General features: G+C 37.0%; 4 protein-coding genes, 2 long non-coding RNA genes and 1 pseudogene across 13 annotated transcripts in view; 4 read left to right on the top strand and 3 right to left on the bottom strand.

Annotated features, from left to right (window-relative positions):
- The window catches only part of LOC105131620 (ethylene-responsive transcription factor WRI1-like), a 5050-nt gene extending 1370 nt beyond the window's left edge, over positions 1-3680 (top strand). Inside the window, exons 5-8 of one of the 3 annotated variants that reach the window (XM_011034664.1) lie at positions 356-480; positions 617-693; positions 2242-2301; positions 2919-3680. In XM_011034664.1, coding sequence (XP_011032966.1) covers positions 356-480; positions 617-693; positions 2242-2301; positions 2919-3418 — 762 coding nt within the window. In that variant the 3' untranslated portion in view covers positions 3419-3680. Of the gene's footprint in view, positions 1-355; positions 481-616; positions 694-2241; positions 2318-2918 lie in introns of all 3 variants that reach the window. The other 2 variants (XM_011034666.1, XM_011034665.1) reach the window with 2 other exon arrangements.
- An 896-nt stretch (positions 3681-4576) lies between these two features.
- LOC105131621 (protein FAR1-RELATED SEQUENCE 3-like) lies at positions 4577-10413 on the top strand. 2 transcript variants are annotated; one of them, XM_011034668.1, is made up of 6 exons: positions 4577-4761; positions 5362-7696; positions 7823-7912; positions 8273-8422; positions 9225-9340; positions 9994-10413. In XM_011034668.1, exons 2-5 carry the CDS (start codon positions 5465-5467, stop codon positions 9333-9335), a joined length of 2583 nt encoding a protein of 860 aa, XP_011032970.1. In that variant the 5' UTR covers positions 4577-4761; positions 5362-5464; the 3' UTR covers positions 9336-9340; positions 9994-10413. The 2 variants fall into 2 exon arrangements, with proteins under 2 accessions (XP_011032970.1, XP_011032969.1); XM_011034667.1 differs by having other exon boundaries at positions 5375-7696.
- Positions 10414-11496: 1083 nt separating this feature from the next.
- On the top strand, positions 11497-12293 carry LOC105131623 (uncharacterized). The gene is made up of 2 exons (XR_843471.1): positions 11497-11692; positions 11889-12293. It is a non-coding gene; the product is annotated as an uncharacterized LOC105131623 (long non-coding RNA).
- On the bottom strand, positions 12050-13497 carry LOC105131622 (uncharacterized). The gene is made up of 2 exons (XR_843470.1): positions 13254-13497; positions 12050-12515 (listed from the first exon to the last, which is right to left on the bottom strand). It is a non-coding gene; the product is annotated as an uncharacterized LOC105131622 (long non-coding RNA).
- An 809-nt stretch (positions 13498-14306) lies between these two features.
- On the top strand, positions 14307-18049 carry LOC105131625 (uncharacterized). Of its 5 annotated transcripts, none has more exons than XM_011034674.1 (5): positions 14307-14614; positions 14895-14965; positions 15073-16813; positions 16891-17095; positions 17535-18049. In XM_011034674.1, exons 2-5 carry the CDS (start codon positions 14942-14944, stop codon positions 17605-17607), a joined length of 2043 nt encoding a protein of 680 aa, XP_011032976.1. In that variant the 5' UTR covers positions 14307-14614; positions 14895-14941; the 3' UTR covers positions 17608-18049. The 5 variants fall into 5 exon arrangements, with proteins under 5 accessions (XP_011032976.1, XP_011032971.1, XP_011032972.1 ...); XM_011034669.1 differs by having other exon boundaries at positions 14309-14614; positions 17573-18049; XM_011034670.1 differs by having other exon boundaries at positions 14309-14614; positions 14899-14965; positions 17573-18049.
- A 399-nt stretch (positions 18050-18448) lies between these two features.
- Positions 18449-21416, bottom strand: LOC105131713 (calcium and calcium/calmodulin-dependent serine/threonine-protein kinase-like; annotated as a pseudogene).
- A 1332-nt stretch (positions 21417-22748) lies between these two features.
- Positions 22749-23468, bottom strand: LOC105131626 (phospholipid-transporting ATPase 1-like). The gene is made up of 2 exons (XM_011034675.1): positions 23126-23468; positions 22749-22998 (listed from the first exon to the last, which is right to left on the bottom strand). The coding sequence occupies exons 1-2, from the start codon at positions 23236-23238 to the stop codon at positions 22860-22862; spliced, it is 252 nt and encodes an 83-aa protein (XP_011032977.1). The 5' UTR covers positions 23239-23468; the 3' UTR covers positions 22749-22859.
- Positions 23469-23743: the final 275 nt, after the last annotated feature.

Genomic DNA, 23743 nt, shown 5'->3' on the forward strand with positions numbered 1-23743 from the left:
ACTCTTTCCTTGACTTTCTTTCATTCTTGCATTCTTTCTTTCTTTCTTTCAGGGATTGACCATCGCCGACATTCATGTACTTCAATGGCAAGTTACATGTCCAATTATTACATGAATCTCGTGTGAGCATGTGAATCGAACCAGTCACATTAATGAGTCGGTATTGATTCATATGAACCGGCTCGGATAGATCGTGTGATAACTTGCTAACTTGCACTCAAACCAGTCACATTATGAATTGTAACTCGATCTTGACTCACATGAACCGGGTCGGATGGTTCATACGATAGATTGCAAAGTTACAGTGAAGTTGATCGAACAAGCCTATTTTAAGCATAAACTGATGGCGATGCAGATAGAAACATACACAACGGAGATCGAAGAGATGCAGAGGGTGACCAGGGAAGAGTACTTGGCATCACTTAGACGGAAAAGCAGTGGATTCTCCAGAGGAGTCTCAAAGTACCGTGGGGTGGCTAGGTAAATGCCACTTCTCTGTCGTCTTTTATTTCTTTCCCTTCAGCAATAGTTGGTTTTTTGGACTATTATAATTTAATCCCTTGATTCCTGGCACTGGCTATGATTAGTTTGACTTGCTTGGCTTGAATCTTGATAGGCATCATCACAATGGTCGATGGGAAGCCAGAATTGGACGAGTTCAAGGGAATAAATATCTCTATCTTGGAACTTATAGTATGCTCCTCTCTCCCTCTCCCTCTCTCTCGTCTCATCATATCCCATATCTTACTGTCAATAATTATTGAAGCTATACCTTACTGGCACGAGACGACAACAATTTGCCATTTTACTTGAATGTCGAGCGTGAGTGTGTGCTCTGGGAAGAATACAATTCTTCGACTTTCTCCAAAATCTTCCCCAGTTGGCAAATCTGGCTTCATTTTTGATAACAAATCTTTTATCTCAACTCAAGTTCCAGTTATCCTGAAGACACTTTTAGAAAGGCAGGGTTTTTTTTTTTGGACGGACACCGTTTATTTGTGCTTTTTGAAAATATTTTCTACTTTAAAGTTCCAGTGAAACTTTTAGAAAGATGGATTTTTTTTACGGATGTTTGATACCGTCTGTGTTTATGTTTTTAGGTGTTTTTTCAAAGTTTTTTTAATTCTAAAAAATATTAAAATAATTTTTTTTAGTATATTTTAATTATTTTAATATACCAACATAAAAAAATTAATTTAAAAAACACCACGCAACATCTTTTTTGAATTGCACAATGAGCAGGCAGAGTAGGAGGAGGGCTGCTGGGTAGATTCCAAAAACAAGGCTGTCGGGGTATAATGGAATTAAATTTTAAGGTTAGATGTCTTGATTGCAAGAAGAGTTTTTTAGCTGATAGCACCTGCAGATGCATCAGGCCGAGGTTAGATTAGCATATCAGATCATATAAAGGATTAATCTTTAGATTACCACATCAATCTAATTACTAAATTAGTATAGAATGCGATGCCCACACGTTCAATCACCATTAGGAGGTCACGTGACAAACCCTTACAATGACAAAAATGGGCACGTGTCAGTTCTGCCAAAAACCCTCGATCTTAAATCTTCTTGCTTGCATAAGCCCAGGGCATTCCATTGCTAATGCAAGGACTAATGCTAGGTAGTGTCACCAAAGCCTCCTAATTAAGGTTTCATATTGCAATATGTTGTTTGTTTTAGAAATATTTTTTTATTTTTAATTAATATTTTTTAATATTTTCGTATTGTTTTAATTTATTATATAAAAAAATTAAAAAAAATATTATTTTAATATATTTTTAATTGAAAAACAACAACATCTGCATATTAATTAGCCACCGTGGCGGCCCTACTACAAGGGTAATGTAGATGACGGTGGTCACCGTCATGGTCGGCCTACGTTGCCTATAACTAGGAGAAATGTATAGCAGTTGCAGGTAGGTAGATGACGGTGGCTTTGAAGTCAAAACTTGTTCAGTCAGTCTCATTTCATTGGAAGAGAATACCTGGCTCATGGGCGAGAGAGGATCTACACCACAAATTGCTTTTTGGGTGTAAGAGTTGGGGTAAAATATATTCTTGCCCTTGTAGATTCAACAACATTCCACTTTGGTCCTTGTAGTTTAAGATTACACATTTAAATCATTTGGTTTCCAAGAATTCCCAGTGCGGTCAAGTACCTAATGATGAGCCCTCCTTTGTGAATTCATTCTTTTGAGATTTAAGATGTTTTTTTGTGGGATATTCTTGACTTATGCATAGGAGCTCGGAAGGAAAAGATGGGAGAAAATATGAAAAAGCTGGGGTCAAAAGGAAGGGAAGATGGGCATTTTGTCAGGTAGTAGCTAGATATACATGGTGGATAGAGGCCAGGGCTTGAACTTTTTCAGAACCACATGATTAAAATTGGGAAGTTCAAACCACATGGGTTGAAATGGAATGTCGATAAATATTTAGGGGCTAAAATAAACATTCCCCTTTGTACTAGCAGGAAAAAATCACCAAAAACAAAGGATTGGTCACCTAGAAGAATCCCAACTAAACATCTTCCAAAAGAGAAAAGGCAAGGTGGTGTGGGGCCTTACAAGCTTGGAAAATCTTTTTGGTTAAAAAGCTTGAAGGTACGGCTGATTCTTGATGCTGTGCCCGTCTAAAAGCAACAAGATCTTGTTCAGCAATGAGCTAGGGCACGATCAAGATCACAAACTTAATGTTTCAAGAAGTGAGATTTGAATCCTGTTGTTAAAATAACAAGTACATGGCAGGCATGTGAATTCCCAAATATCTAGCTTTGTTACTTAAAGCAATCAGCCTCTATTTATTATGTTCCATAAAATTATACTCTTCCTGCATGGTCTTTAATTTGCTGATTCTTGATTAATTAATTCACTAATCAGATTTTGTTTGTCTACTTCTTGTTTGCTAATTCTTCTGTTAAGATACGCAAGAAGAGGCAGCGGCAGCATATGACATGGCAGCAATAGAACATAGAGGAGCAAATGCTGTGACCAATTTTGATGCTAGCAATTATATAGAACGGATGAGGGAGAAAGGCATCCCTATAGACCAAATCCTCCAAGAACAACAACAACAACAACTTGGTAACTGCTCGATTGATAATCCCGGCATAGAAGTAGAAGCAGGAGTTGAACAACCATCACCGCAACAACAAGAGGAACAAGAACAAAAGGTTGCTCCGTCGTTGCAAGATCAATGCACACAGCTAGATTCAAGCTTGGATGGCGCATCTCCCATGGTTATTACGGGCACCATCGAAGAGCACGAGCCAGCATGGAGCTTTTGTATGGAATCAGGATGGAACCTCACAATGCTTGATCTTCCTTTCGAGAATTCTTGCGAGCTTCCGGACTTGTTCAATCATACAGGGTTCGAAGACAACATTGACTTGATGTTTGATGCATGTTGCTATGGAAACTAATAGCACAGGAGGGGTTGAAGAGGTTGGTGTTGCAAGGAGCATGGATGGGGAGGATAGGTTGTTGTCGGACTCTGTTTCAAGTTCTCCAACTAGCTCAACGGCCACCTCAGTTTCTTGTAACTATTATGTTTGGATGTTTTGATGGCCTTTGTAGGCAGAGGATTGTTGAGGTTTGTTTAGATTTTGTCATGTTGGGTTTTGTTGAGGTGGATGCGAATTAAAAGGCCTAAAAGATCCCTTCTGTTTTTTTTGTTTTTCCTTCCATGTTTGTTTTCTTTTAGAAGAAAATATGAATAAAAAAGTTCAATAATTTTTGTTTTCCCTTTTCAATTGGCCGGGTATTACCGTGTCATTTTTAAAATTCTTGATTTTTTTTTTAATTTTGATGATGTTAAAAATAAAAAAAATATTATTTTAATATATTTTAAAATAAAAATTATGTTAATTTTTTTTTTTACTATACTCCTCAATTGATTTATAATCGGTCTATATGCAAAGTTACACGAAAATGAAGATGATAGTTTTTTAAGTAGTATTTAAAATTATAATAACAATTATTTTTTAAATATTTTTTATTTTAAAATATATCAAAATAATATTTTTTATTTTTAATATTAGCATACTAGAATAATACAAAATTATAAAAAAAATAATTTAATATTAAAAATATTCAAAAATATTCAAAAATACTTTTTAAATTACAAACAAACACATTTAAAAAGTTGAATAAACTAAGTTTGGATATATAGAGTTAACCTAATAAGACTTGAAAGAGCTAAAACCATCATAAATATTATGTTTTTGAAAAAAATAACATGAATTATAATTTATCTTTATAAAATATAATTTTAATTGTACTAATCTAATTTTTAAATAATATTTTTCTAATATATCATTTTTTATAAACAAGATAAAAATAAAAATGAAAATCCTGGTTGAAAATCAGGAGAAAAACTGAAAATCCCATGGGCCTTGCCCTGTACCTTGACAAACACCGAAAATCCATATCTCTAACACCTTCTAAAAAAAGGAAAGAAAAAATAAAAATTTCCATAATTGTAACCGTCAGAGTATAATCTTGTAAATATTAAAAAAGGAAAGGGTGAAAATGTGAAACTGATAAACCAAAATGGCTTGAAGTAAAACTTAATGACAACAAGAATTCAAGGGTTACTAACGCTCCAAGAAATCAGAAAACAGAACTCTTCAAAATAGAAAAACACAGAGGACAAAATTTTTATGCAAAAACCCTAACAAAAGAGAGAGATAAAGAAGATTTGGGAAGTGGGTGTTTGTTAAAAAGAGGTTTTATTAGCTTAATTCACTCTATCACCCTTTTAAAGGTCAGTTTCATTTTATTTATGAAGACCCCATTTTTTATGTTGAAGTTTATGGCTTTCATTTCGATAGAGTTTGAAACTTCATTGATTTTTGTCAATGATTTTGTGGTTTTTTTTTTTTTTTTAAATGAGAGACTAAATATCTCGTGGTTACTGGGTATTTGTTTACTTGAATTTTGATATGCAAAACACAACACACTCTGCACATTTGCTTGGGGTGGTTTTGCTCTTATAATTCTGCTGTTTTCGTTGTTTTTTTGATGGGTTTGTTAATTTTTGCTCTTATTCTTGATGAAACTTTGTTGTGCTGGGATAGTAATTAGGCAGTGCCTGGTTACATGTTAGTGACAATGGCAGTGAAATAATGAAGGAGAAACAAGAAATCTGCTACATGCTTTATTTTTTCAAGTGACTTTTGCTTTAAGTGTGAACAAAGGCAAAATCTTTAGTTTTCTTGTTATATGTTTTTTTTCCTACTATGCAATAACCACCTTTTGTTTTTGTTACAATTCTTGTTTATAATTAGATATGTTCATTAATCTTCATGGATTAGTGCTTTGAACTGGTTACTTTTGTTTAATTCTGATAAGAGAGATTAATAAGAGAGATTATTCAGGCTGTTTGTACTGCTGATCGAGTTGGAATAAACATGAAGATTTGGTTCTAGTCACGCAGAGAGAACAAAATCTGCATTCACGCTACACCTATGGATGGTGAGGTGGTAGACGTGGAAGTCAGGGAAGGGAATAATCACTTGGCAGTGATTGCTGACCCGAATGAGACTGAGAAGCAGAATACAACCCGGAATTATACGGAAGCAGCAGTTAGAAATCAGGATGATGATGGAATTGCTTTACCGCATGTCGGCATGGAATTTGAATCAGAAGATGCTGCAAAGACATTTTATGATAACTATGCTAAGCGTATGGGATTTAGCACCCATGTTGGTCAGTTTACACGTAGTAGGCCTGATGGGCCAATTGTGACTTGGGAGTTTGCTTGTTCCAAGGAGGTTTTCAAAAGGAAGAATATTGAGAGCTGCAATGCCGTGCTTAGGATAGTGAGGAAAGATTCACATTCAGACAATTGGGCTGTGACAAAGTTTGTTGAGGAACATAACCACTCTCTGGGGACTCCTGGTAAGGTCCTTCGACCACGCAGGCATTTTGCTGGTGCTACAAAAAACATGGCTGAAACGCTGGATGCCACTAATGATGTTTATGTTTCAACAGACGGAAGTCACGTGCCTCATGAACCAAACCATGTTAGGAATGCCTTCCCTGTAGAACCTAATAATCTAGTCAGAAATGTTGCGCCTCTGCCTGCAACCTATTTCAGGGCTCCTGGTGGAAGGAAATCCCTTGGAAGAGATGCTCATTGTCTCCTGAACTATTTCAAGAAGATGCAAGCTGAGAACCCTGGCTTCTACTATGCAATTCAACTTGATGATGAGAACCGCATGACTAATGTCTTCTGGGCTGATGCAAGATCAAGGATTGCTTATAGTCACTTTGGCGATGCAGTTGTTTTTGACACGATGTATAGACCAAATCAATATCAAGTGCCTTTTGCTCCTTTTACAGGCATGAATCATCATGGTCAGATGGTAATGTTTGGTTGTGCATTGCTTCTAGATGAGTCTGAGTCTTCCTTTACTTGGTTATTTAGGACATGGTTATCTGCAATGAATGGCCAGCCTCCTGTTTCTTTCACCACAGACCAAGATAGAGCCATACACATGGCTGTTGCGCAGGTATTTCCAGAAACTCGTCACTGTATTTGCAAGTGGCACATCTTGAGAGAAGGCCAAGATAGGTTGGCTCATATATATCTTGCTCATCCTTCCTTCTATGGAGAGCTTTATAGCTGCATTAACTTTTCTGAGACAATTGAGGATTTTGAATCATCATGGGCCTCTCTCCTTGAAAAATACGACCTCCAAAGGATAGAGTGGCTTCAAGCTGTGTACAATGCTCGCCAACAGTGGGCACCGGTTTATTTTCGTAACACTTTCTTTGCTGCCCTTTCTTCAAATCATGGTATCAGCTCCCTCTTTGATGGGTATGTGAATCAACAGACCACAATACCTTTGTTCTTTAAACAATATGAACTCGTGCTTGAACATTCTTTGGAAAAGGAAATAGAAGCAGACTATGATACAATTTGCACCACTCCTGTACTTAAGACACCATCGCCAATGGAACAACAAGCTGCAAACCTTTATACCAAGAAAGTGTTCACAAAGTTTCAGGAAGAACTAGTTGAAACTTTTGTGTATACAGCAAATAAGATTGAACGAGACGGGATGGCCACTAAATACAGGGTTGCAAAATATGAGCATGATGACAAGGCATACATAGTGATGTTGAATATATCTGAGATGCAAGCAAGTTGTAGCTGCCAGATGTTTGAATATTGTGGCATTCTCTGTAGACATATACTAACTGTCTTCACTGTAACAAATATTCTTACCCTCCCATCTCACTACATATTGAAGCGATGGACAAGGAATGCAAAATCTTGGATTGGATCAGAGGAACAGAGTGCGGATTCACAAGGTCTTGATACTCTGACCTCTCGCTTTAACAATTTGTGCCTTGAAGCTATTAAATATGCAGAGGAAGGAGCAGTTGCCATTGAGACTTATAATGCAGCAATCAGTAATTTAAAAGAGGGTGGAACAAAGATTGCTTCTGTGAAGAAAAGTGTTGCAAAAGTCACACCTTATAGATCACATTTTAGTGGAAATAGTCAAGAAGAAAATAACAAGAAAACCCCTACTGCTCCTCATGAAATGATCCCGTCATTGTGGCCTTGGCAGGATGCTATGCCACCTCGGTTTAATCTTAATGATGGGGGAGTACCTTGTGCAGATTTGAATCAGCCCAGCATGGCCCCTGTATCTATTCACCGTGATGGTGGTCCAACTGATAACTCGGTATGCGGCAGAACCTATGTTTTTAATGTCTAATCATTTTCATAAAATTATTCTATTGAGGTAATAGAAATTTTTCCTTACAAGCATCTGAACATAGTTTGTGATTCTTTCATTGAAATAATGCAGGTGGTTCTCACTTATTTTAAGTCCATGACTTGGGTCATTGAAAATAAGACTTTGACACCAGCTGGTAAAGTAGCTGTCATCAACTTGAAGGTACGTAGTCTTTCCTTTTACTGAGCCGTTGACTTTTGTAAACTTAGTCTTACATTATTTTTCAGAAATTTTCATTAGCTAGTTACACGGTATTTGCTAGAAATTTATGCCAATTGTGTTATTTCAAAGCACCAGCTTCCTCTGCACAAAGCTTGCATATTATTTCACAGCTGTTGCTATGTCCAATGAAATTCTAACTGTTAATTAGTTCATTTTAGTCCCTCATATGCTTGCAAATTAATTAAGCATGGATGCTAGCTAATGAGCATATTCTGATACATTCATTTTATTATTCTAGCATTTTCAGCTTCAGTTGTGCATGCTATAAATTATCAATTATTTCCCTTGTCCTTGCTCTAGTTGCAAGATTATGGTAAAAATCCATCAGGGGAGACAGAGGTACAGTTTAGGTTAACCAAGGTCACGCTGGAGCCTATGTTGAGATCCATGGCCTACATTAGCCAGCAGCTCTCAACTCCAGCTAATCGAGTTGCTGTCATCAATCTGAAGGTACAAAACCAGATTTTACTATTCTTGTTTGTGAAAACTTACTAAAACAGTAAGGCTAAATACTTAGTGTCAGATTGGATTGAATCACTTTCATTAGTGTATTTTTAGTTCTCTCTAATAAGGTTTAATATTATGGTCTGCATAGATTTGTATGACATAGGCATTTCTTTTGAATGAAACCAGCTCCATGTTTTTTCTGAATAAAAAATTGATGTAAAAAAAAAATCTCGAAGATGGCCATTATACGTGAGCTCATAAGCTGCTTCCCTTCACTATTAGCACCATCCTCTTGTAGAAAGTATAGAAAATCTCTTTGTTATGCTATATGCAGCACATCGTTGACACGGGCTTGAGATCCAATCACAGATCCCACTGAAGAACTGTGATCGTGATTCTGGAAACTTGGTTCTTATAAATCCACAAAACCTTACCATGTCCCATAACCTCCATTTATCTTTCTACTTGCCAATTAAACCCAGAAATGTCAAGCTTGTCTTGCATTTCACAGCCTTGTGATCTTGTGGCTGGTGAGTGTCACCAAAGGCGTGCTTAATATTAGATGTCTTGGAGAATGTCAGGGCATTTAGTTTTTTGTTGCACCTATGTTAGGTAGGTACATCATGTTAGTATTTATTTTTTATTTTACATATCATCTCAAATGAGTAGTATTGCATCATCTGGTCACTTGAAAGTTTCAATCTTTTGCTGGTCCTATAAATCACTAGGAAAAGCCAACATAGACAATTATGCAAGGATTGTTTTTTTTTTTCCAACTCTTTTTTTTTTGGCTTATTGTCTCCAGCTCCAAGATACCAAGACAACAACTGGAGAAACAGAGTTAAAATTTCAGGTTTCTAGAGACACACTTGGTTCCATGCTGAGATCAATGGCATACATCCGTGAGCAACTGTGAGAGCTGTAAGTGGATTCATTTGGATTTTAAAATTTTGCTACTCATTGAATAATTAACAAGATCTTTAGTCCAACTCCCATGTCTTGGCAGAGTTCAATTTGCTTGTCCCATGAATGGCAAAATGGACTAATTTTCATTGCTTTGACTTGGCTATAAAACATTAATCTGGTTAGTTGATTTTGATTTGACCAGTGCTGGCACATTGGTGTAAATCCCTTATGTGCGAACTATAAGATATGAAATACTGATAATTTCCACTCTTAGATTATAAATTACCATTATGCTAAGCTGAATGTAGATGATATGCTGGCATTTTCAGGCCACCAACACTAGTTCTGCAGTGTTACCTCACATTAGGCATTGGTTATATAACACATTCTCACTCGAAGAAGATATTCAGAGAAATGGGTTCTTGTAGTACTTGAAGTTTTAACATGGCAGTTGCTAGTATAAGATGTCTGAGTCAGAATTTAACTTTCTGAGGTTCATGTATATAATGACCGAAATTTAGGAGATTATTTTTGCAGCTGGGCTGGAAACACCTTCATATTAGAATGTGATTTGATTGATCCACTCTTTGACGTGTTTTTTCTGGTATCTTTTCAATGTGGCACACTGAAATAATGTGCGCAGACATGAATATCTGTGATTCCTGCAGGTTTTCCGGCAGCAGCTTCATTTTACCAATTCTGTCAAGAATGGTATAATCTGTTAGAATTCCTTTGGGTGAGCTGAGCCCGAAAGAGATCCAGGCTTCCAGCTACACTGGGAAAGCTAGCAGGAGTGGAAGTGTACTCTTTCTGGTCTGGTAACCATTCGTGTATGATGTGCATGCTCCAGTGACATACAAGACGTGGCCTTAGCTGTAGTTAGGTATGGGGTATTGCTATTCCATATGACCAAGTTTGGATTAGCTGTAGTTAGGCATTGTTAATCTTATTCCTAACGTCTAGATAAGATAATACATGGTTTCCTTGTAACAATGGGCTGGAAACTTGATTTGTAAATGCGAGTAATTGCGAACAGTCTTATAATATTATATTGAATGAGCATTGCATATATATTATTGTTTCCCCTCTTTTGGAGCTGGTGTCATTTCGTTTATTAGTTTTGGCTCCCCCCGTAAATGTAGTTGCAACTACCAGCAGACCTATCTCTAGGGTTCTTAATCTCTGCCTGGTTCCATATGCTCTGTGCAGGCCCCCCAACAGTGCACATTGCTACATAAATCACTGTCACAATACTGATTTCAACACGGTCTTGGAAGATCACCATCAGGATTCAGCAACTCTGCTGCCTACATAGGAAGATTTCTGAAGAGTGAAAAGGGAGAAAAACCATTTTTTCCATCATAAATCTACCTAATTCAGGATATTTTTCTTTCAACACTCCCAAAATGAATGAGGCCAGACCCCTTTATGAATCCATACAATAGCCAATTAAATCTTTTCTTATTCTAATCTAGACTGTAAACTTGTTTCTCAACCAATAATGTAGTTTTTCATCTGTTTTTCAAAACCAGCAGTGGTTTATCACTCTTGAAGTCAAACTTGACTTGAGGATTATAATTCTTGGCCAGAAAAATGGATTTATTTGACAAGGCTCCTTTTTCTTTTTTTTATTAATCTTTATAATCATTACAGAATGTGAAGATAGAATTTAAGGTTATTACCTTCTTGTTCTTTATGCAACTCAAAAATCATTAGATCTTCTATCTAACAAGAAAGAAGTTGGTACAAGTAAGAAAAATCCAAGAGAAAAAAACAGAAAAATCCAAGAGAAAAAAACTTCTCATAGATGCAAAATTTGTATATGTATCCTCTGTGAACTCCTACTTTAATTGATTCAAAAAAATAATTACAAAACTTGGAAGATAAAAAGGCATCAAGAAAAGGGACAAACGTAAAATATACTTGGTGTCGTATCATTTCTTACAACCAAATTATTTTTTATATTAATTTTACCCTTAAACTCGGTTATAATTATTCAACAAAAACTATTAGATTTTATATAAAATGATATCATTTATTACAAAATAAAAGTACAATTTGAATGAAACCATAAATTAAAAAACTTGGAATTTGATATATATATATATATAAAACATTTATTTCAAGTCATTGAGAGTTTGAAAATAAGATTCGTACAAAATAAAAGCGATATATTTTTTTATATAGTTGGAGACTGGACAAAGAAAAACGAAAGCCACGAAACGGCGAAACTTCAACGAAAGCGAGCTTTCCTCTATCTTGTTTTCCTCCAGAAAACTTTGTTCCCTTTTCCTCTCACACCGGTTCACACCCCGCCGAAACATTTCCTATACACCAAAAGCTTCGGAATCTCGCTTAAGTTTCCTGGTATCTTTCTTTTTTCTGTATTTTCTTCTTCTTCAATGATTTCTGAGTTCTATCATATGCCAAGAATGCCTACCATGTGTATGATGAATTGCCGGTTGCCGGCCACTGACGAATTTGATGCCTTCTTTCGTTTCTTTCTCGCATTTTTGTCTTCAATTCCTTGTGGGGTTTAAGCATTTCAGTTGGTTTTGTGTAGGAATCTTGGATCATTGGTCTGTGCTTCTAGTTAAGGTAACCAAATGGGATTGTGCTTTCCTTCAACACCCAAGAAACTGGCCATGACTATAGGATTATTTGCTTCTGGAGCTGCTCTTTTTGCTGTTGGCTTGCATCAATGCTATGTCAACATTGCTCCTCAACGAGCTCGTATCAAAGCTCGTAATGATTTTGTCAGAGAACGATTAAGAAAGAAATATGGCAAAGAATAGAAGGAATTATGCTCGCTGCTCTAGCTACCCAACAACGGCGAGTTCGCTCCAAGTAAAAATCCTAATGATCTCGGCTTAACTCGAAAATAAAAGCATCTGTTGTTACAATCGGAAATCTGTTATGGATACAACATTATTCATTTTGAAATTATATCTTTATTTCAATTTTGTTATTTTCTTGGAGATTATGTTCATCTTTTCTAAGCACTCAGTGTGTTGATTCCACACGGCTCCGTATTCCTTTAATCCTTCGCTAGCATATACAAGAAAATTGTTAAGGGGGTTGGTTATGAACCCAATTAGAAGGAAGAATTGTGGACCTATCTGCCTTGGCTATCCAATCTGCGGCATGATTTGCTTTCCTACTTACAGCTATAAGAACACTACTGTTAAGGCTCTGGGCGCGGGGATGCGCCAATGAAAACACATTGCCTATAATTCGGCAGCGATGGACAGCGGCAGCCTTGCATAGACAGAAACGAATTCGGCAGGCAGCGTGCAATGATCTATGCGAGTCGTTGAGCTTGCGACTTAGCCTGGACGTGGGGGCTTAGGTAATGGACCTTCTAAGTCAGCAGCTGACGCAGCAGAATAGACAGTTGAGACTGCCATGCGGATAGGCAGAATATGGCTGTATTATGGGGGCAAAATGTGGGGAAGTGGCAGCTGAGTGGGGAAGGAAGTGCTCCACTATGTAAGCCACTAAGTTAATGAGAGAGCAAGTGCTCCACTATGCCTCGAAAATGAGGGATCATGGAGATCATGGAGAGTAAGTGCCCTGTTATGGCCTGAAAAATAGATATTATGGGTGAGCCTAGCAACTCACACTTGTCTATAAATAGGCTGCCAAGCCTCTGCTGTCTAGCATGCGATTTTGTACATAGCACACACATTTGTATTGTGTAATCCTTTGTTGATGAGATAAATAAAGGTTGAGAGGTATTCTTGTAAACTTGTGTGCTTGCTTGTGTTTGTTTCTTTTATACGACTTGGCAATTGTGGGAACTTCGTTGGGTGAGCGAAACACATAATCGTAGGAAACACAAGCAAAAAGGAGAGGCAAAACTGAGTTTAGTTGGGATTAGACTGTTGCATTAGATTGAATTTCATTATGAAAAATTTAACCCTGTGACATGCATGATATGCAGTTGCTGCTTCTACCTCCCCTTCAATGCACAGGGGTAGAATCCTTGACGACTGACACAGCAGCAGCACCGGATCATTGTCGTCACTTGGGGTGGAAAACCGAAGCCAAAGCTAGGGACTCGCGAATAGCAAGAGCTTCTTCTTGTGCCACTGATCCACACTTTCAAACAAGACCTTTGTCTTCCACTGAGGCTCCGTTGGAGTCTCCACCGGCAATATCAACTCCTGCGTGAGAAGTAGCTATTTAGAAGGGGGTGTAGTGGCAAGAGTTTGAAACTAAAAAATTTGTCTTGTAATTGTTAATATAATGGTTATTAAAAATTTATATAATTATTAATTTTAAAATTTATAAAATTAATTGAGATATGTAAAAATTAATTCAGATAAACATTTATTTTAATAATAAAAAAAGTTACTGTGTGAGAAGCTCCTTGAACATACGACGAGCACACAATTCAATTTCATTTCATACTGTCCATGTCTTGTCCACTTCAACGCTTGCACTTGCAAGAAATGTTGGCTCGTGCCTAGAGTCTATATGGACGTGTATAGAAATATTTGGAAACGTGCTAGTTATTATTATTTTTTAAATTATATTAAAATAATAGTTTTAGTTTTAAAAAATTATTTTTGATATTAATATATTAAAATAATTTAAAATATAAAAAATATTAATTTGAAATAAATAAAATAATAATTTTTTAAAAAATACTTTTAAAATGTAAAAATAATAAAATATATATAGAAATTTTTAAAGGTGTTTTTTTTTTCATTGGAGATAATAAAAAAATATTTATCTAAGTTCAGGTTTACTCAAATATTAATTTAGTCAAACTTTTATATATATCAAAATTATTAGTTAAAATCTTTTTTTAATTCCTTTTTACAAATCAAGGAATTAGCTTTTATGAAGAGAATCATACAATTTATCTTCTCATGTTTAATATTTTTCTCCCTCTTTTTATTAAGAGGAAAAAAAAGATCATCTATGCACTAATTTGTCTATAAATTCTCCTTTTGTTTTTTTTTTTTGCAAAAACTCTTAATTTTAACTGATCATTACCAAAATTTTATATATATATATATTAAAAAAAAAACCGCTGAACGAAAGTTACGAAACGGCACCACTTTAATGAAAGCGAGATTTCCTCCCTTTTACCTTGTATTTCTCTAAAAAAGGAGTGAACTTTTTATCCTTTCCCCGATCACATTCCGCCGATACATTTCCGATACACCAAAAGCTTTGTACTCTCGCGTTCCGGATCCGACACCCGACACCGCCGAGTCTCATTGCAATTTTTCGGCCCTATAAACCCGAGATTTCGGTTTTGGACAGTTCCTTAACAAAGTAAGCACTCCTTTTGTTTTCATGATCAGACTTGAAAGATTGAATCTATCAGTTTTAGAAGCTTAATCAAGTGAGTTGATGAAGTTTAGCTTGAAAGCTGAAATGGGTTGTTTTTTTTGGTCTTGAAATTGCTAATCATGATTAGTTTAGTAGTGATTGATCATAATTGTGGGTAGATATTGATGTTGTTAAAAATGTAAGTGAAAAAGTTTCGTTTTTTATGACCGTTTGATTCTTGTTTTTACTTAATTGTTGGGCTACTGATGTTTTATTTTTGAAGTCAGTACTGTGTTAGAAGTTGAGAGTTTTTTCCAACAGTTTTCCAGGATGCAATTTAAGGATAATAACCATGTAAGGATTTGATGTGTTTGATGATTTTTCTTTTTAGCTTAGACCTCAAGTAACTGTAGTTTTTGAGTATTTGAGTTTTGCACTTTTGATATGTTTATGAACCCCAGAATTTGGCACCTCCTAGAGCTACTGATCCTGGATGGGCTCATGGGACTATGGTTAATGGGGGTAGGCAAAAAATCAAGTGCAAATACTGTCATAAGATTTTTCTTGGCGGCGGAATTTCTAGACTGAAGCAACATTTGGCTGGAGAAAGAGGGAATGTAACTCCGTGTGAAGAAGTACCCGAGGAAGTTAAAGTTCAGATACAGCAGCATTTGGGTTTTAAAGTTTTGGAGAAGCTAAGAAAGCAGAAAGAAGCAAATAGCGCAAAGAATTCGTTTTTGTCGTACTTTCAGGATAAGGAAGGAGATGACGAGGACAATGATGATGCGGGGCCACTGCAAAAGATGGCTATCAGGAGAAGGGGTAAAGAGGTCTTGGAAGGGACATCTAAGCGAACCAAGAGACGCAGGAAGCAATATCTGCCAATGGCTGTGCCTGTTGTTGCTCGACCTTTGCTCCAGAATCTTGCTTCCCAAGAGAGCATCGACCAGGCTGATATCGCTGTTGCAAGATTTATGTACGAAGCTGGAGTGCCATTAAGTGCAGCAAATTCTTGTACTTTTCAACAGATGGCTGATAGTATTGCTGCTGTAGGCCCTGGCTATAAGATGCCTTCTTACAATGCTTTGAGGGGAAGATTGCTGAATAGAAGTGTCCAGGATGCAGGAGAATATTGCACAGAATTGAGAAAGTCTTGGGAAGTGACTGGATGCTCGGTTTTAGTTGATAGGAGGATGGATAGAATTAATCGCACAGTCATAAATTTTTTTGTTTATTGTCCCAAGGGTACCATGTTTTTGAAATCTGTGGATGCGACAGACATTACAAAATCAGCAGAGGGACTCTGTAATCTATTTGACAGTGTTGTTCAAGAAGTTGGTCCCAAGATTATTGTCAATTTTGTGACAGATACTTCTCCCAGTTATAAAGCTGCTGGAAAACTCTTAGCAGATAAATATAAGACCTTTTTCTGCAGCACCTGTGGAGTGCAGTGCATTGACCTGATGCTCGAGGAAATTTCAAAGAAAGATGAAGTAAAGGAGGTATTAGCAAAGGCTAAAAGAGTAACTCGGTTCATTTATAACAATGCTCGGGTCCTTAATCTGATGAGGAAGAAAACAGGTGGAAGAGATATTATCCAACTTTCAAGGACAAGGTTCGCTTCCATCTTCTTGACACTGCAAACAATTGTAACGTTGAAAGGCCATCTTGAGCAGATGTTTACAAGCAACTCATGGATGCAGTCATCTTTTACTAAGCAAAGAGCAGGAATTGAGGTGGCAGAAATTTTGGTGGATCAACTTTTCTGGTCCATGTGTGACCATGCTTTGAATGTTGCAAAGCCCCTGCTTTCCGTTTTACACCTCATGGACTGTGAAGATAGACCATCCATGGGATATGTATATGATGCGATGGAAAAGGCAAAGAAAAGTATTATTGCAGCATTTGACAATATGGAATCTGATTATGCACCATACTTGAAGATTATTGATCATGTCTGGCAAGAGGAATTCCATAGCCCTCTTCATGCAGCTGCATACCATCTCAACCCAGCTGTATTCTATAATGCCAATTTCTCCTTCAACAAAGTCATTCAAAAAGGTTTACTTGATTGCATTGAGACCATAGAGCCTAGTTTATCTGCCCAAGTTACAATCACTAGCCATATAAAATTCTATGAGGAAGCCGTAGGGGATTTTGGTCGGCCTGTGGCATTACATGGACGAAAATCACTAGTGCCAGGTTAATGTCCATAACAAAGTTTGTATAACCAAGTTCTTTTATAATTTATTACTAAATAAACCTGTCTATTTATGCAGCTACATGGTGGTCACTCTATGCATCAGATTACCCTGATCTGCAGCGCTTAGCAGTCAGGATATTAAGTCAGACCTGTAGCATCACCACATATGAGGGGAGCTGGAGCATGCTTGAATGTATCCAGTATAAGAAGAGAAATCGATTGGAGCAGCAGAGATTAAGTGACCTTACATTTGCTCACCATAACTTGTTCCTAAAAGAGAGGTAATTTTCCTTCTCCTCATCAGTTTCATTGCTGCTGTTTTGTTGGCCGATAGACTGGAAGCTCTGTCGTACACATTTTCTTCCATCCTCTGGGTCTGAAAAATGAAAGAAATCTTGATGACTCGATTCCGTGTTCAATTTTTTGTGTTTACCAAGCATTCCTTGGATTAGGCATCATGGATTGATTGTTATCCTTAATGAAGTCATGATACCAATTTCACTACCACTGATCAATCCTTAGTTCCTGCACAATTTCATAAGGTCTGTCAATGCTTTATTCACGTTGGAGAGAAAGTAATTGATTAAAAAACTTTACTTTGCATTTCATCGGAGTTGATTAGCTTTTATAAGAACTTTTATTGTCGTCCTGATATGATATTAAATGATATTTTACACCCTTGTGATCCTCTTCTCTTGATTAAACTCTCCTTGAATGTAGAATGTTGCAAATGCTAATTTTTCTGCTTTACATCCAAGAAGGCGAGCTGAGGAAACTAAATCCAGGTGCATGAGAAACAACATTGATCCTACATGCTTAGAAGCTATGGATGCCAATATGGGAGACTGGGTGGAGGATTTGGAAGAAGACTTAAGCTGGATGGATGTGACAGTCACCAATGAGGAAGTGAATCATGAAGTGCAAAATACTGATGATTCCAACTCCAATGAGAGTACTGATGACAGAAGCAGTGATCTCACAAAAGGTCTTGATGGAGATGATGATTTGTAGCGACCCACTTAGTTTGTCATAGGATAGCAAATTGGAGAGTTCATATAATTGTCTGGAATCTATTTGTGAAACTATTTTCATTCACGTTGTAGAAATTGCTAAATCAAGGGAATTATCCTGATTATGTTGAATGGAAATATAGAATTTTGGATCTTGCACGATTTCATTTTGTGGCAAGAATTTGTGTGTAAATTCTACAATACTACAGAGTGGATGGGCATAAATTCATTTTCTTTCCCTGCAGATTCAAAACTACTGCAGCTTCCAACTCAGATCATGCGTATTTTCAATTATTTTAGGTGGGACTTTTTTATATTGTACTGCGTAACCCCATGGGAAGGTTTTGCATTGTTTGACAGTGTGCATACAGATAGTTCATTTGAAAGAGCTTGCTAGAACTTGCTACTTCACCAGTTTGCCAATGACCTCCCTTTCCCTTGTACCAGCCCCTTTCTTCTGCCATTGTTAGAGTCAAACCCACCAAGGCCATGGTGCCAGAACTAATTCCAATATTAGTATTTAATTGACTGTAGTATGGCTATTCCATTTAACCAAACCAAATTTTGATTCGACAAATGCACAATTATTGGAGAAGATTAGCAGGTGAATTGAGCCTGACCATATGGATACATTATGAATATTACTAAGATCTATTGAAAAGTTCTGTCTATGAAGTGAAACCTATTCAAGCATCAAGAATGGCTGAGCTATATTCCCTGATATCCATGCTTCTACTGGTTTGATATCCATCACAACGAGAAGTTCCTAACTTCGACAGCAAATTAAGAGAGAATTTCATTTACCTCATTTAGTCACCATCTCTATTGCCTGTATAGCATTAGCTGAAAGAAAGGCTTTGTAAAGAAAAAAACAAGATGCATAGATGGAAAGATGATGGTGAGAGTAGGAAGTGAGAAAATTATTGTTGCCGAAGACATGAGAGGAGTTCATCCTGAAGTGAATTGTCTCTTTGCATTGCGGCTTTGAACTCATCAAAGGTGACTTTTCCATCACTGTTGGCATCCATCCTATCAAATATCGCGTCCAATTTCCCTGGCTCTGTCATATCTCCTGGAAGGCAGTCCTCGGGCAAAGCCTGCTCAAAAAACATTCCATATGTCATCTAGTCTTCGAAGCAGTTTAAACTTTTCAAGCTATAAAAATTGCAAGGGAAGCAGCTTACTCTGAGCATTGATGCCACTTCTTCCTTGGAAATGCACCCGGATCGATCTGTATCATACATTAAAGCAAAAGAAAAAATAACCTTAGCTTGATAAGTTACTTCTTGATGTTGCAAAATGGAGGGGAATCGGGGAAGAGAGCATACCTGGAAGCACAGACGGAGAGCATCATCTCCTCGAGAGTTCCTGAGGCTGGAGAAACCACAAAGTATCTCTCTCATGTCAACTGTTCCATCACGGTTGTTGTCAAATAGATCGAAGATGCGGGGTGCCATAGGGATCAGTGATGACATGTTCATTGCTTTCAGCAACTCCTCGAATTCGGATAGAGTAGCATTATCACCTTTTGCACACCTACACATAAATATATCTCTCGATTAGAATATCGAAGGTTGGTGATATAGGGCAATCAAACTCATGCCAGCTTGATTCTAGAGTTTCTTTATTCAATTTAAATGCTGATAAACCTAGAACTCAATGAAAACTGCACTAAAATTTGAGGCAGGAAATAGTGAGTACTCACAATTTGGAAAAATATAGCCTGAGTTTTCAATTTCATCCTCCTTGAGGTCATGTGATCCTAGTAGGGATTTTAACTTTTTGGTTCTTAAGAAATTTGTGCTACTCCACACACTGGCAATTGCTGCAGCACGGAATTTGAGACGGGCATTCAAACTCTGCAGCCTTGAGACAACCTCAGGGTCCATTTGTTCCTCTTTTGCAGAACCCCCTATCACCCAAGGATGATTTAGAACCTGTCACCACATGTAGTATGTTTTTCTTAGTGAAGGCTCTCAATAATAATAGGAAGAGATCAATAAGTTCAGGCTTTGGGCATCATTACATGCAGTATGTTTTTCTTAGTGACGGCTCTCAATAATAATAGGAAGAGACCAATAAGTTAAGGCTTTGGGCATCATTACATCTTGAGCACTCGGTCTCCTTTCCGGATCAACTTGCAGGAGATCAGTGATCAGTTGTTTTGCTGATGCAGTCATGTTCTTCCATGTCTTCTCATAGAAACTGAAATCACCCTGCAAAGCATTTGTCTTTCAGAACCACGGAAGTAAGATGAACTGAACAATGAAGCAAATGATCTAGCTTTGGTAAAGGCAAAAATTATCCATACAGCAAGTATCACTTCTTGTTTCTGCCTGTTGGACTGAGCAATGAATGGCGGATACCTGAAATATCAAAGGAAAGAAAACAAAAGACCTAAGAACTTGAACCGAAGATTGGGATATTGATTGCAAACTTGTGGCAACAAGACGAGAGGCTACAATTTGAGACACAAGAAAATTAACTCACCCTGAGAACAGGATATACAAGATTACTCCCAAAGACCACATATCAGTTTTAGAGCTAATTCTGCCTTGAGAAAGAGCTTCTGGTGAGACATCGTCAATGGAGCCAAACAACCCAACAGCCGGATCAGTGAACTCTTCTACAGAACTCAATCCAAAGTCCATGATCTTCAAGGTAGAATCATCGTTTTCATTCAAGAAAAGACAGTTCTCTGGCTTCAAGTCTCTATGAAGAATATTAGCCCTGTGAAGAGCTCCCAATCCTTCTGCAATCTGCCTAACTACTGTTGCTGCATCACGCTCGGAGTACTTGTCTCGAGCGACAATCCTGTCAAACAGCTCTCCACCAGAACAAAGCTCCCCAACACAAGATGCACACCATTTTGATCTTCATAAACACCATAGAGATCAACCACATTCTGATGCGGCGATACATTTTCTACTATCTTTCTCATAACCAATATATCATTTGAAAGTAAAGCATCGGATACGGAAACCTGCCTCCATGTTGGAAATTTGAACGAAGCAAAGCTTCTCTCACCATCACCGCGAGACCGCGGAATTCCTGATGGTGCTGATGGGCCTAATCTTTTCAATGTCTTGATAGCTACCTGCCTTCTACCTCCACTTGTCTTCATAATACCTCTCCTGACAACTGAGAATCCACCTCTTCCAAGGATGTCAGAAACTTCATACTCATCTAAAGTTTTCTTGTTTCCTGTCCCATGGAGACAATTTCCCGGAATGGAAACTAACTACCAAACACACAACAGAAATGGAATCTTGAAGACTTGGAATTTTCAGACAAAAACAAATAATGGGAAGAACTGGACATATTGTATTAATCAATTATTAGGGAGAGAAGAGACAAAGTTGAAACGCGGATTCGTGCAAAGATTGACATCACCTCGAGAGGAGTTTTTGCATTAGTTTATGCTATAAACTATGATGAAATTCATGTGGAAACAAGAGATAGGAGCAGAAGAAAAACAGACAGAGACATGGCAACTAAACCTTGATTATTAGTATACTGAGTTTCCATATCTATCTTCAAAATTCTTTATCTTAAACTCAAGGTTTAAGCTTTGATCATCGGTCCATATCATGGAGCGTTTGGTAATATAATCTTGTAATAGTAAAAGACATTTGCCTCATTGCATAACAAGCTCTCTTCTCTTTTCCTTTTTGGCACAAGGCAAGAGTTTAACATGGAATTAGAGTCATGGCCAATCTAAATTTTGAGGACATTTTCATTTTCACCTTAATCAAAACTCTTGATATTTATTCACTTTTCCTCTCTTTTTTATGGGGTTTTGATGGCTAAACTATACCCGAATGACCAAGATTAAGTTTTTCTTCTTTGAAGGGTATTAAATTTAATTTGGTGTAATTAAAGACATTCATTTAGACGAGGATCTCGAGATTCAAACTTAAGAAGCAAGAGACAACAAATTTCTTTAACCTTGCAACCTGCCCCTTAATTGTACATCATCCTTAATTTATATAATCATGTTCTTGATATTTTATTATGGTATTCGTTAAAATATACAAAAGACATGATGTAACCAACCACCAGTATGCGGGCATCAAACGACCCAACCACCAGTCCCCATTCCTTCCAAAACTTGTAGGTTTTGTGCTGCTGTGTTTTGGGTTCAGGCAGACAATTAATAAAAGACATGAAGTGATAGTTTTAGAAACAAGAGATGAGAATAATGTAAAGAACTGACCATAGTGGAAAATTAGAAACAAGAGATGAGAACATTCATTAAAGAAATCTATGTTAAGAATATGTATTTTATTGCTTGAAACTCGTATACATGTTAAACACACATGGAAAGAGAGGTTTTGAGCTTTGGAAATGAGTAGGAAAAAAATTATAAGCTAAGGATCTAATTGTGCATAGATTTGCGATGTAGGGATATAATTAAACAATTTATAAATTCAAGGACTCTTATAAATATATAATATATAAAAACAAAAACCTTACGGGAGGCTGCTTCCATAACCACTCTTTAAGAGGGTCCGCTGTTGCCTTGGAAAGGCCACAATTGCATAATTAAGCTACAAAGAGACTTTAATCAGCTATTAATCAAGGAATGATTAGGCCCAGGTTATTCTATCTGGGCCTTCATCTGCTGAGTGGGTCTTTTTTGTGGGAAGACTCTGTGGGCCTATGAGATACGGGCCTGAGGTGAATTAACACATACGTGATTCACTTTAAATTAGACCCATCAAGCCCAAAATCTCCTCCAGCGTAACAATCACGCGGTGCTTCCATAACCGTTATACATGTTAAAGCGTAAATCTTACTTTTTAATTTATTTTCTTCGATTTTTTTTTATTTTTTTTAATTCCTTCCTGTTTTCCTTTTATTTTTTTTTTATTTTTCTTCTCTTCTCCCATCAGTTTTTCACTTTTAATCTCACACCTTTTTATTTTTTTTACTTCTTATTTATATTTATCAAATTTTATTAAATTACCATAATACCCTTCATTCATTTATTCCTACATCTAAACCTTCAAGGGCTTATAGCCTTTTCCTCTCTTTAATTCAAAACGTTACAGCCGAACTTCTCAGCTTCTCTTGCAATCTGAATGCCATCAAGACGAGGAAGGAGTGCTGCTATGATTATACCAAGCGAGCACACCCAAAAAGATCCCTCCACCGTCATGTTGAAGATTGCCCTGTCAGATTACGTCACAGTTGCAAGCATTAGTTAGTCCATGTATACGTTACTTTTCTTTGTGAACTTAGCTGAGGGGAGAATAGATACAGGTAATATCTACATCTCTGGAAGAGAAGAGGACATACCAGGAGCCAACAAACATAGGAATGGCATTGAGGATCATGACACAAATGGAAGTTGCACCTATAGATCCCCAAATAACTGCATAAAAGACCCAATTCCATTGGATGATGTCCATGGCCAGGTGCAGATTAACCAGAATATCCACTTTTTGGAGCTAACAAGGTGACGCCCTGGTTGTCCTGCAAATTTATCTTTTGATCAGCATTCTAAGGGCTAATACATAGTATTTTACTTACTTTCCAATAGGATATCATGTGATTTTGGCAAGGTATAAACGTATTTGGGGTGGCCTGATTGTTGTGTAGCTCTTAACCCAAATAGAGGCTGTGTAAAAAAATTTCCTATTCAACTTTTCTAGGCCTGTTGCTTGTTTGCTGAATCTATCCACCATTTCTTAAAAAAGAAAAAAAAATATGGTTTTTTATTATTATTTTTGTGATAAAGCTATATTATTCCAGCTACCCAAACTAGATTAAGACATCTCCAAATTCTTCACCGTTAAAACTACATGAAAAGAAGAAAAGAAGAAGAATTCAAGACAATAAATAGTATCCCTCAACTTTCCTTGAGGAGGACCCATGACAAGGAATCATTAGAATTTGCATTGAATTTTACCAAGT

Source organism: Populus euphratica, unplaced genomic scaffold (assembly GCF_000495115.2).
Source record: "Populus euphratica unplaced genomic scaffold, PopEup_1.0 scaffold24.1, whole genome shotgun sequence".
Lineage (NCBI taxonomy): Eukaryota > Viridiplantae > Streptophyta > Magnoliopsida > Malpighiales > Salicaceae > Populus > Populus euphratica.